Below are 13,636 nucleotides of genomic sequence, written 5' to 3'. Positions count from 1 at the left end.
GGGGTGAAGCTAAGCCATTGAACCGTAATATAAAATGCTTAAACTAATAAACTTAATTATAAGCCACTGAAACAACTTATATCCATGCATTTTATAAAATGGTGTCACAACATTGTATAAAATTGGTATTAGGAATGTGAAGGTGTCAATTAAAGTTTGGTATTTCCTCCTTCTCACTCAATATGTCCATCTTTTCTTTTTAGTTTATCTTTTTCAAAATATCCACTTTCTATATTTGGAAATAAATCTCTCTCTTTCTCTCTTCATTAAAATATTCAATTATTTTTTCCCCTCTACTTACTCCCTCTAACAATTTCTTCTAAAATCACGGGTCACTCAAGAAGGTGGAGTACTTAGAAATTAGAATTGTCTGCAATCACAAACCATAGTTAGGGATCTATGGGGGGTCCTTTTGGTGTTCACTTCGCTTCATTGGGTCTAAATAAATTGAAGTATTGGGCCTCTCATGTAGGCCGAACTTTTTTGAAATGAAATAAAGATGTTTGGGCTTTAATTTTTTTATTGTCTGCGCTCTTTGAAATTTAAGATGACACTTTGATTTAATTTAAGTATGGGATGAAAAGAATTTAATTGTAGAGATTAAGAGATTTATTCGCCTATAAATAAATTTTAAGATTTAATAAAATTGTTAATCTTCTGATTAGTTAATTTTTCCAAGTGATGAAATCTTTGGATTAATTATTTACTTAGTTAATCTACTGATTAATTAATTTCCAAGTAATTAATAGCTGAATAATCGCAAGCCTTGAATCAAGAAATTAAGCATTATTGGTGTTCCTGGGATTTATATATCACGTAGTGTAGCGTAAAGTAGAATGCTCTGATTACAGTGTTTTAATGAATTAGGCTTTATTTATGAAAGACTTTATGTGTTACCTACAAATTTCAATTGTTTATGGAACACTTTATAGTGAGGATTTATTTTTGTAATCCACTCTAGTCCGAAGATGAGTCATGGTGCACACAGAATTCAAATTTCAGTAATCAATTAATGACAGGATAATTTGTTTACTCTTTTTGGGTTGGTGATTACTCCTCAAAATTCACAAAACGTGTTTTAATTTTACTAATTACTCCGTTCGCCCTGGAATAAAGAGCTGAAGTTTTAAGAAATGTAAAGAAATGTGAGTTGAATAAGTTAGTAAAATATTTGTCCTATTTATATATATATTTTATAAAAAAAAATTTAAAGTGAAATAAGTTGGCGGAGTTGGAGACCTATTTACCATTTACGATAAAAAGTGAAATAGGAATCTTATTGTGTGATGGACCGAAATGACAAAACATGACTCTTATTGTGGGACGAATCTATGACTCTACCATAAGCTATCGCGGTTTGACCCTATGCGATGCTCATGCACTGCCTAAGCGATTTTTTCACACTATTTTGAGATTATCAAACGAATACCAAAATAATACTCCCTCTATTCCATTATATGTGACACATTTCTTTTGGACACAGATTTTTAGGTTGTGTTGGTTAAATGAAGAGCGAATAAAGTAGGAGTGAGAAAAAAGTAAAGAGAAAAAGAAGAAGATACGATAAAGTAAGAGATAGTTAGAGTGATATTTTTTTGCAATAAACTCCCTTATTTCTCCCTAACTCCGCCACATCAGCGCCACATCGCACCAAAATTTATCCCCAGCTTTTAGCCAAGTGCTACATTGGTTTCTCCCTTATTTCTCCCTTATTTCTCCCTAACTCAACATTTCATTTTTACATCATTATTTTTTATATTATTTAATTTTCCCTACAAATGTATTTAATAAATAGACTAATAATGAACAATTCATCGTTGTATTAATCATTGGAAAATATAATACAACGAGAAAAAAAAAACTACAAATAAAAAACGCAAATAAACAAAGATTTAAAAAAAAAAAATCTAAGACGGAGGGGCCGGAGGGGCGTCGGGATCGAGCCCCAGCGTACTCTGCAGGTGTTGGATGCATTTCCAGAGGGCCGCCTTTTCTTCAGGGGTCCCGCCGCCGGTGAAGTACAGCGTGTACATCTGGGTCAGATTGGCGACATTGCTCGAATAAGTGGCTTTTTCTAAGTCGATGACGGATTCCGACGCGACTTCCGACGTTGCGCCCTTCCCCTTCCGCCTCCCCTTCGCCTTCTTCACTCCCTCCGGGCGCTCGTGCGGACCATCCCCACTCAAGTCGATGTGGGCCGCGCTCCCCTCGCTCTCCGAAACGCTAAGTCGCGAGCGCACCGATTTCCCGTGCAGCGCGTCGTGCATTCCCGTCCGGAATTTGGGGAGATCCTTCAGCTTATCGTAGATGTTCCAATACTTGAAGCCCTTCGTCGACAAGCATCGGCTACTATACATCCGGATGGCCTCATCTCGGACCATGTGCTCGTTCCGCCACTCGTCATGTGAGTCATCAAGTTAGAATAAATACCGTTGAAGTGCCCGTAGCCCTCATGAGGCGCTCCTAATGCCGACGGACGCTTCGCCGCTATGGTCCTTCATCGGTGCGCCTTTGTGGTTCCCGTATTTCGCGGCAATCCGCTCCTGTAATATGATCTCGCCCGTAGCTGCCGCGCTCCGCGTCCCGTGACGTGTCCGCCCAGCTAGCCGGCTATCGCCGGACTCTTGGCAGAGTGTAAGTAGTCCTTACCCGCCTGCCTCTCATCGAACCCGTACGGGCCGCAGACGACGACGCCGGCGCTTTCCTCCCGCTCCTAGAAGGCGGCTCGGTGGGCGTTTCTTCCACCTCGAAGTCCTCCGCGCCGTTGTCGCGGCCCGAGATTCTTGGTCGCCCGGGGTTGATCCGGGTGTCGAACTGGGGCCGATACACATCGTCGGCCGGAAAGGGCATTCTCGCTCGGCAGAGTTGAAGTACGGAGAAAGTCTCCGCGCCGGAGGAGTCTCGCAAAGGAGACGGACCCCCGTATGGAAGTTGGCCGGGAGGAGAACCCATCGCCAACAACGACTGCATCCACTGCTCGTTTGCTTCATCCGTGTTGGGAATTTGTGAACTCGACTCTTTCCCCTTACCCTTATCCTTACCCGATCGGGAACTTTTCTTCCAAAAGCTCATAATTTTGATGAAAATTGAAGATTGGGAGAAGAGATTGAAAATGGAGAGAATGAAGATTGTGGGTGATGAATGGAGGAAGTGGAGGAAATATTTATAGGGGTGGAATGTAAAATAGCCGTTGGGTTCAAAAAAAAAAAAAAAAAAAAAAAAAAAAAAAAAAATTTTAATTATCGCCGATTATCGCCGAGCGTCGCCACAGTGGCCGGCGATCGCTCGGCGATAATCCGGCGTTAGAACGCCACTCGGCGAAGCAACGGCAACATTATCGCCGAATTATCGCCGACTTCGCCACAATGGCCGGCGATAAAGTAGGAGTGAGAAAAAAGTAAAGAGAAAAAGAAGAAGATACGATAAAGTAAGAGATAGTTAGAGTGATATTTTTTTGCAATAAAAAGAAATGTCTCACTTATAGTTGGACGATCCAAAAATGAATACGCCTCATTTATAGTGGGACGGGGGGAATAGTATAGTTTTTCATAATCAATGTCGAACTAATTTCTAGCGTCGAACCCTTCATTTTTAGTTTGTTTTATCATTTTAGAATGTTGTTAAATATTACGGATTTCATTTTTAGTTTATTTTATATGAATGTAATTTGTAAATTATTTTACTTAACCTTCTCTAAAATAAAGTAAAATGATCTTAAAATGAACTTTGTGTTATCTAATAATGAACTCCTAGTTGATTCGATAATTCGACATTAAGAATTAGTTACACATGTATTACAAACCAATAATATATTTGCTCTTGCCAAATTTAAATACAATACATGACAATATAACTATAGGTTTGTGTTAAAATGACAATACTTCTTAAAGTGACACCGTGCCACCACATATACAGTAATACATCAATATTATAAATGCTACACAACAATATTCAATACGCTAGACAACAGTCTGTAGATTGCACTGTCTAGCGTGTTGGATATTGCTGTCCGAGAAAAATTGATGTATATTGTAGTATAAAATATTGCTGGCCATTTTTTTTTATCCTTGAACATTTTTTTATTGCCACATGACAGCTGATTATTCGTCCACGTGTACAAATGATTTGCTAGGAATGGTGATATGATGTTACTTTAAGAGGTGGTGACTCCCCTATAACTATAAATAACGCTCCCCTATAACTGTAAATATATTTATAAATTATATAATTTGAATATCAAATAGTAGAAATAATATTAACACTATATAGTAAAGAATAATACAATTAAATTTGTATACATATACCAATATTATATTCCCTCGAACCCTAACGAAACCCGCCCCGCCTACACATTCTTCTCTGTCCCACTTACCGGCGAAACCCGCCCCGCCGCCTGCCTCACCATGGGAAAGAAGGAAAAATCTTCGAAACGGAAAAACCGAGACACCGGAGTAACCAGTGAGGTCTTGTTGCACAAGAGTAAGTGTTCAATTAGATTAATGATTGCAAATTCCAGACTGATGTTTCTCGCTCTCTACCGTTTATCACCAAATATTCCTCAATTTTTCTGTATACCATAGGTATGCTTCATACTATCTCATATCCAGAATTTGTCTGGAATTGCAAGGTTATATTTAATTTAGGCGTTTTATCAGTAGCTTGTTTTGTAGCCTAGACTAACAAAAATCGCAGTAATATTAAAGAGATTTGCAGTTTTCAAGTGAAACTGAGCTGCTACATTATGTTTTTCCCCTTTGTTACTGATTGATCAAGGTAGAGTGACCGTCTTATGCTAGATTCTTGAGATGTTTATTCAAAAATGATACTTAATAAAGTCTATTGTTTTGAAGTATTGGTACTGGACAAATGACAGGTTGATACTGTTTTTCATTTATAAATTACTTCAATATGGCTATTTTGTTATGAAGTTATTCGAAGTTGCCCTATATTATCTGTTTTGGCTCAAATGGTTTATACTAGTCGAGGAGACGAATCGAGATTATTGTAGTTTGAGATAGATTGGAGTATGCTTTAGTGAAGGTTGAAGCATAATCTAGTTTCTTTGTGGAATGTGGATTTAAGGTATTGGAGATAAAGATGGATTTGATGTTGTGGAAGACTTGAGTGAACCAACCATGGGTGAAAAACTTGCAACCCTCAAGTTGGAAGGAAACGACAATTCCCCTGAAAATACAGACTCTTCTCTTCCGGCAAAGCCACCTAGTGCAGCCTCAGTTAATATCTTAGTTAAGCAAGCACTGCATGCTGATGACCGAGCCCTTCTCATAGATTGCTTATCCAGACAAGATGACAAAGTTAGTTTTTGCATTCCCTTTTCTTTATTGGTTGTTCTGTTCTCACATTCTGTATGAAGGTAGATGGTTGGAGCTGATGTAGGATAACATGTATGCAGGTTATTGCAAACTCACTTTCACTGTTGAATCCTTCTGACGTCCTCAAGTTCTTAAAGTCTCTTGTGCCGATAATTCAGTTAAGGTAAGAGAGATAGACGTACTTACTAGTTATTAGTGTGACTGTCCTCTGAAGATTTCTTCAATAATTTTTTTTCTCAATGGAATTACTTCATATTTCATCTCTTTGTCGTATAAATCTTGATGGTTTTTTAATTATTATATGACAAGCTACAGTCTCATTTGTTCCTCAAAACTCTTGTTTTATGTGCATATAAACAGAGGTGCTGTTTTGGCATGTGCTCTTCCATGGCTCAGAAGTTTACTTCTTCAGCATTCTAGCAGTATAATGTCCCAAGAATCTTCCTTGGCTGCTTTAAACTCTATATTTCAGGTAAGAGGGTTTCTAGTGTTTATATAGGGAGATAAATGGAACTGTTAGGTACATATATATGGGTTAGGGAATTATATTTCCACTGAGTAATTTAAGAATAATTTTCACATGGGTATGCAGATAATAGAATCAAGAGTCTCAACCTTCAACCCTGCTCTTCAACTATCAAGTTCATTGGACTTGCTTTACGCAGATGTGAGTGGATTCTGCAGAATGTTTTATATTTCCCTCCGTATACGATAACAATACACTGAATACCAAATTCTCGGTGCAGTCTGTTGATGATGAAGTGGAGGAGAATAATATAATTGCGCCTGTTATATATGAAGATGATGATGAAAGTGATGATGATGCATCTGATGATTATTCCATGGAAGTTGACACCATAGAAGATGGTGAAGAGCCTATACTCTACAGTGATATCAGTGATGCCGAAGAGGATGGCGAAATCAGTGACTAAATTTATCATCAAAAGTTTTGCTGCCTCACATGTATGTATAAGCAAACTCTATCACTTTTAGTTAGCAAAGTGTAGAAAACAGAGTTTTTCTTTTATTGTATCCCTTGCTGTTCCATTTTTGAGATGAGATTATAAGAGTGTTTTTATATGCTCCTAGTTTATAGCAACCTTTCATCTCATTAGCATCGCATTAGCATATGCACGTTCCTTTAATTTTTCCTTGCCTCCCTTAATGCTATGAATTTCTGCACATCCTTTTGACCTTAACACGCATGCTGTTCTTAGCTTTCCATCCCACATATGTTAGAAATTATAGTACCCTCACGAGCGAACATCTACATGTTTTCCACGTCTGAACCTACTGCAAGTCTGCAAGGAAATATGTTCTCATATGCCCAGTAGAATGGCTCAATATCAGAATAAACAGTAGATTAAATTCTTTTAACATAGACAGTAAAAGCACTTCAATTATGTGAAGAAACACACATGGAAACTAGTGGAAACAGGCTCTTAAAACATACTCCTAACTAGTATCATATTATAATTATTGCCAGTAGCCGCTTTTGCTCTGTTCTTGAGATGCCCTGCAACCTTAGCAAGAGACTTTCCAGCTTTTCCAATAGCCTGGACCATTGTCTTGCCCATCATTGTTGAAACATGCTCCCTCTGTTTAGGAATAACACTTGCCTTTGTTCCCTGTGTTGGTGCATTGCTGCTGCTCTCGTTGCTGTTGGAACCCATGCTGGCAACGATGTTATATGCATTGTGTGTGTGTGTTAAGAACTGTGTTTTCTTTGATAGAGATATGGTTCTTTTATAGGCTGGCTTTTAGGCTTATGCTTGTTACACTATCTCAAGTTCTTAACTTCATAAGAATGTGGAGAACAGCCAATGTGTGTGTGTGTGTGTGTGTGTGGTTTTTGGGTCTTGAACATAGATATCAGTATCACTAAGAATGATTTTATGCGTTTTTTTTATAAGATGATAATAACTACATGCTGCATATTAGTAACACTATTAATATTAATAATCTAAAGTGTAACTAAGATGATAACAGAGTTAGAGCACTCCCAATGACACTCCCTTATTTCTCCCTTATTTCTCCCTAACTCCTGCCACATCAGCGCCACATCAGCATCACATTTTATCCCCAGTTTTTAGCCAATTGCTACATTGGTTTCTCCCTTATTTCTCCCTTATTTCTCCCTAACTCAACATTTCATTTTTACATCATTATTTTTTATATTATTTAATTTTCCCTACAAATGTATTTAATAAATAGACTAATAATGAACAATTCATCGTTGTATTAATCATTGGAAAATATAATACAACGAGAAAAAAAAACTACAAATAAAAACCGCAAATAAACAAAGATTTAAAAAAAAAAAAAAACTAAGACGACCCTCGCTCTCCGAAATGCTAAGGCGCGAGCGCACCGATTTCCCGTGCAGCGCGGCGTGCATTCCCGTCCGGAATTTTGAGGAGATCCTTCAGCTTATCGTAGATGTTCCAATACTTGTCGAAGTCCTCCGCGCCGTTGTCGCGCGGCCTCGAGATTCTTGTCGCCTGGTCGATCCGGGTGTCGAACCGGGCCGATGCACATCGTCGCACTGCTGAGAGGGCATTCTCGCCCAAGATAGTCGGGCACGGAAGTCTCCGCGCGAGGAGTTCGCAAAGGAGACGGACCCGCGTATGGAAGTTAGCCGGGAGAATCCATCGCCAACAACGAGTGCATCCACTGCTCGTTTGCTTCATCCATGTTGGGAATTTGTGAACTCGACTCTTTCCCCTTACCCGTACCCTTACCCGAGCGGGAATTTTTCTTCCAAAAGCTCATAATTTGATGAAGATTGAAGATTGGGAGAAGAGATTGAAAATGGAGATAATGAAGATTGTGGGTGATGAATGGAGGAAGTGGAGGAAATATTTATAGGGGTGGGATGTAAATATTGTCGTTGGCCGAAGATGAAATTAAAAAATTTAAAAATCGCCGGACTATCGCCGAGCGTTGCCAACAATGGCCGTTGATAAGATCGGCGATAGTCCGGCGATATTCCTTCGGTTGTTGATTCCACCGCTACATCTTTATCGGCTGAATTGATCGCCGTTTACACTATAACGGCCGGCGATAATCCGGCGATGATCGGCGATTTATCGCCGGATTTTCGCCACCCCCATTGGGAGTGCTCTTATTACTGATCTTTATGATTTAGAACCACTACTTAAGTAAATGGAGTTCATTGGTTTAGCTTTATACAGTATATAGCTTTACTGATAAGATGTTTTTCCCTACTAATAGATGGTAGATCAAGTCATCTCTGCATATTATTCTTCATATTTTACCACCAAACCGATGATTTTTAATAGACAACATTGTTCAATTCATCGGCCGTAACGTGTACGCATTATTTTTTGACTTCCAAACCAAATACAACGGCGTAGAAATCACATACAATTTCACCATAAAATCATCATAGGATAATTGAGATAACTTCAAGCTTTATGATATTTTAAAAGAGTAAAGGTCAATTTTGGTCATAAACATATAGTCGAAATACGAATTTGGTCCAAAACATTCACTTTTTGCAAAACGGGTCCATAACAAATGAAATTCGTGTCAATTAGGTCCATTTTTTGATGGTTCCGTCAATTTTTTATGGTCAACCGTCGATTAGCGGAATGTTGATCCGTTTAGGCAATTTTGATTATTGTAGCATATATATACATATTTTTTTGCAAAATTTGAAAATGCAAATTAAAAATGCACAATTAAAAACAAGTTTCTGATATTAAAATGCAACATATATACGATTCACTTTAAAATTTTCATTTCTCTCTCTTTCTTCTCCAAGAACCCTGCTTTTATCTTTCTCTGCAACACCACCATACACCATCCGACCGACCCATCGGTTATGACCGACTCGAGGTGCAACAAGGGTTCCGGCGATGGCGGCGGCGCACAAGACCCCCGATTTAGCTACGTTTTCTACAATTGCAAGGTGGCGTCGCTTCAGATTGTCACTAACCAAGCAAAACCGATAAGGGGAAAGCTTTACTTTGTATGTGAGAGCAAAGAATGTTGTTTCTTCAAGTGGTGCGAGCCAATTCATGAAGTCGAAGCCAGTTCTTCGTCAATCTAAGTGGGTGGTTCCGATTTTGAGGGTTTAGCATTGAATTTATCTGAAATAAAGGATTAAATTGAGAAATTGGTGAATGTTGTGTCGTATTGTTTGTGTATTCAAGAAATTTGATAGATTTGAATGCAAAGCCCTAATTTTGAATGAATTTTGAATATGGATGGATGGATTTTGATTGTGATTCTAAATCAGAAAACATGCAACTTAATAAATGTCAAAGTAGTCCATGATATTCATAATCAAGCTCAAATAGGTCCTAGACATTTTACAATAAGATTAATAATCCGAGATTAAGCCTAATCGGGTCAATATTTCGCTAATCGGCGGTTGACCGTCAAAAATTGGACACAATCGACATGGATTTCATTTGTTATGGACTCGTTTTTTAAAAAGTGAATATTTTGGACCAAATTCGTATTTCGGTCATATATTTAGGACCAAAATTGACCTTTACTTTATATAAAATTGTGGAACAAATAAAAGATTAACACTTCATGTTTTTTTATCGACAATTTATCTTAAAAATGGGAATGCGAACTATTATAGTACTAGCATATTGAATTCATAAGATCGTGAAAAATCTATGGTGAATTCATAAGATTGTTCTACTTTGGGTGCACTGATCCAAGCCTAAAATGGAAATAAGTAAAGTTTTACTGTTCTCTTTAAGTAGGTGGTGTGTACTCACTTCAAATTCATGGTAATATGGAGTCTATATCACTATACATAGGGCTAATTAGTAATTACATTAAAAATACTAGTAATAAATTTTGATTAAATTCTAATGTAATAAATTTTGATTAAATTCTAATGTCCCGTAACTTTAAAAATCAATCATAAAAACTACCATGATTAAATTCTAACATGTCTCGTAACTTTTGAAAATCAATCATAAAAACTACCATAACAAAGTATTTTGATTTCTTGTTTGTAATATAATATTGATTTAACATATTTTAAACAGATGATGTATGCTTCCTCGTAGAAATGTGGATATACTCTCAACTTTTTTTTGGTGAATTTAACTTTTTAATTGTTCTTGGTTCTTGTACTATTTGGTTTGCTATTTCCCTCCATATTTAATTCTAAGTCTTTGTAATAAGAGAATTGGCCCTCCAAATTAAATTTGTTCTCATCTACACACGCCGCGTGAGTCTATGCAGTGTCAACAAAACGTAAGAAAAATCTTTTCTTATATACGTGTTGTTTTAGACAAAGATTAGGCCTGTTTTCTTCTGCCCAAAACAAACGAATCAAATTACTACTTCATTAAAGAACATATTATGAAAATGTACACACGTTCATTATAGTTGAATTGTTCATACTTAGTTGTTCCAATGTAAAAGAATCTAGAAGGGAAGAGGTAAATGGAGAAGTAAAGTCTTATAATTACCATATTTATCTTTTTTTTCATAAAAAATCATTATTCAAGAGAAAAAAAATATTTGAGAAGGTATTATACATTTTCCAATTTTGAAGAGTTATCTTCACATCTCCATCAACGAAGAGGCAAAATCCTATAACTACCATATCTGCCTTCTTTTTATGAAAAAACATTCTTCTAGGGGGTAGGTAGGAAAGTATTACACCTTTATGTTTTGAAATGCATTTTGTACTATTATTTTATTTTATAAAATAATTTACCTTTCTATATACCTTTTCTCTTTGGAATGTGTTAATTTTTGGAATGGTATATTTCATTTTTTGATAAGGTAAATAGAGGATATGCCTCTTTTATATACCTTTCCTCCTTGGATATGCTCTAATGCAATCATTTTCTTTTAGAGTAAAAATAAAACATTTAATCGCTCTTCACTTATTTTCTCTCATATTTTATTCTTTTTTGACGTAACTCACTAATTGAACACTTGTTCGTTAATCTCTGTAACCAAAAGAAACACTCCAACTACGCCCGGGCAGATGGAGTATTATATATAGGGTAAATTGCCAAGTTAATTTATGATTAATCCCGCAACTTTAAAAACTAATTACTTATATAATAGCTTTGACAATTTTAATTTTGTGAATGATCCCTTGACCAAAAAATCCTCATCCTACGTATCTTAATTTTTTTATGTTTAGTATTTTTGTAGCATTTTCTTGCCTTGCTAGTATATCTTGGAGTAGAAAATTTTTCTAAAGACAAACTATACATCAATAATGAAGACACGTAGGATGCCAATTTTTTGGAATACAAGACAATTCAGAAAATTGTCAAAGTTATAAAATAATCAATTATTTTTAAGAGTATAGGATTGCCCAGAAATTGACCAATCTTTACAGTTTTTCTGAAAATTCCCCTCATATATACATTGTGAAATGTAAAGCCATAAATATATACATGCACAAAAAATAAAATCTAAAAGTTTTACATTATAAATGACATAACAAATTTATAAAAAACTCAAATTACATGGGGTTACAATTACAGAACAAATCTATGCATGTGGTTACAATACACAACAAATCTAATCAGCAATACAGCATGATACACAAATGAACTGCCAAACATTATTCATTTATCACAAATGATCACCTACAGTTTCTCATTTTAATCAATTTTAATCACAAAACATTAAAATATATCAAAGACTTGTTGGCACATAATATGCACATATATGATGATGAAAAATTACTTTCCCATGTTTTTGACAGCATTGGTAGGAGATTTCACAACCTCCACCACAGCCTTTCCAATCTTCTTCCACACCATTGTCGAGACCTTCGGCATCTTTTTCGGAAACACACTTCCCTTGTTCGAACTCATCTTCCTACCTCAAATGTGGGTGTGACTTGTTGTGAGTGAGAGTGAGAGAGAGAGAGTATTTTAATTTGTTCTGTTTTTGGTGGTGTGTTATTGAAGCATGACAATTTAGTACTACTATTTATAGGGCTCGAGAGTTGTGATTTTGTGCCTAATTTAATTAAATAGCAACTAATTTCTATGTGGTTTCAAGGAAGAAAGGAGGATATATGATTTTCCGACGATCGTGTTTTGTGTCCGTACAAGTGAATCAACACCTGGTCTTTTCGAAGGCTTTTTCTAAAGTTAGAAACACGTAGAAAAATATTGCAAATCTTTTAAGATTGATTGGTGAAATTTCGAGGCACCATCTTCTAAGAGACTAATTAATATATTTGCAGGTTTGTCCGAAACATATAGACAAGAAGTCAATTAGATTTTATTCCGACAACTACTTCTCAAATACTAGATTTTATTCGAACAAACAATCTCTCAATAACTGACATATTTGTTAAATATAGTAGTACTAGTACTTACTAGAAAAATATTACGTGTTGAGTGTCAACATAGCTTCATTTTTGCATATCGTTATAAGATTATATTTTCATGAAAATTTATAATACAATATTTAACACTCCCTACGTCACATAACAATAAGCCACATTTTTGTCATTTTGGGTTGCCCGTAAAAGTTAACAAACTTCTATTTTCAGAAATTATTTTTCTTCTTTAATAAGGTAGTCTCATTTTTCATTGACTACACTCAAATAACGTTTTCTTTCTATTTCTCTCTTACTATACTATTAATAATTTAATTCACTAAACACCAGTACTACCTAAATTCCTTTGTCAAAATAGTATGTCTTGCTTAGGCCAGGACAAAGGGAGTATGATTTTTTCAAAACGAATAAAAAAAAAGGCAAATCAGCTGTGAGGGAACTGAGATAGTAGTATAATTTTAAATTGAGTTATTTTTTAATAACTCAGTGTGTGTACGTACATAATATAATGGTCGTGCATGCTAATTTATAATGATAAACATTACATAGCATTATGTGTAAGTAAAATTTAGAATTCTCCATTGTTAAAAGTAAATACTACTAGTACTACTATATTTTGGGAAGGAAGGAGTACTAGTACTACTATATGGAGTAGTTTTAATTGTTATGTTCCGCTACGTGTTCAAAGCGTGTGACCTTTATTCATTTTCTTCCCTTTTGTATTAAAGTCGTTAATTCGATTAACGTACTAATTCTCCATTGTTAAAAGTAAATACTATTACTAGTACAGACTTTTTCTGTCTCATGTCGGAATACATTGACTTATATCAAAACTATGTCAATTATAGAAACTACCTTAATTAATCAATCATATATACCAGAGGACAATGATTTCCTTCTAATCATTTGCTTGTCATATTCATTCTTTCAGATCTAAAATATTTTACATTTATATTATCAAATATGTTAAAATTAACAAATCTTTTTT

The 13,636-nt window shown here is 35.8% G+C and overlaps 1 protein-coding gene across 1 annotated transcript; it reads left to right on the top strand.

Annotated features, from left to right (window-relative positions):
* Nucleotides 1–4,303: 4,303 nt before the first annotated feature.
* Nucleotides 4,304–6,421, top strand: LOC125219128 (WD repeat-containing protein 43-like). Its single transcript, XM_048121008.1, has 6 exons — nucleotides 4,304–4,479; nucleotides 5,083–5,315; nucleotides 5,414–5,496; nucleotides 5,694–5,805; nucleotides 5,926–6,000; nucleotides 6,080–6,421. Exons 1-6 carry the CDS (start codon nucleotides 4,404–4,406, stop codon nucleotides 6,263–6,265), a joined length of 765 nt encoding a protein of 254 aa, XP_047976965.1. The 5' UTR covers nucleotides 4,304–4,403; the 3' UTR covers nucleotides 6,266–6,421.
* The last annotated feature ends 7,215 nt before the right edge of the window (nucleotides 6,422–13,636 follow it).

Source organism: Salvia hispanica, chromosome 4, assembly GCF_023119035.1.
Source record: "Salvia hispanica cultivar TCC Black 2014 chromosome 4, UniMelb_Shisp_WGS_1.0, whole genome shotgun sequence".
Taxonomy (NCBI): domain Eukaryota; kingdom Viridiplantae; phylum Streptophyta; class Magnoliopsida; order Lamiales; family Lamiaceae; genus Salvia; species Salvia hispanica.
This window is presented reverse-complemented; position numbering and strand designations above follow the sequence as displayed.

Excerpts from the sequence above, each read along its gene's own strand:
- LOC125219128 (XM_048121008.1), top strand. The coding sequence starts at position 4,404 with ATGGGAAAGAAGGAAAAATCTTCGAAACGGAAAAACCGAGACACCGGA. Across the intron at positions 4,480-5,082 it reads TGAGGTCTTGTTGCACAAGA|GTATTGGAGATAAAGATGGA; the intron begins GTAAGTGTTCAA and ends TGTGGATTTAAG. Across the intron at positions 6,001-6,079 it reads TGGACTTGCTTTACGCAGAT|TCTGTTGATGATGAAGTGGA; the intron begins GTGAGTGGATTC and ends TTCTCGGTGCAG.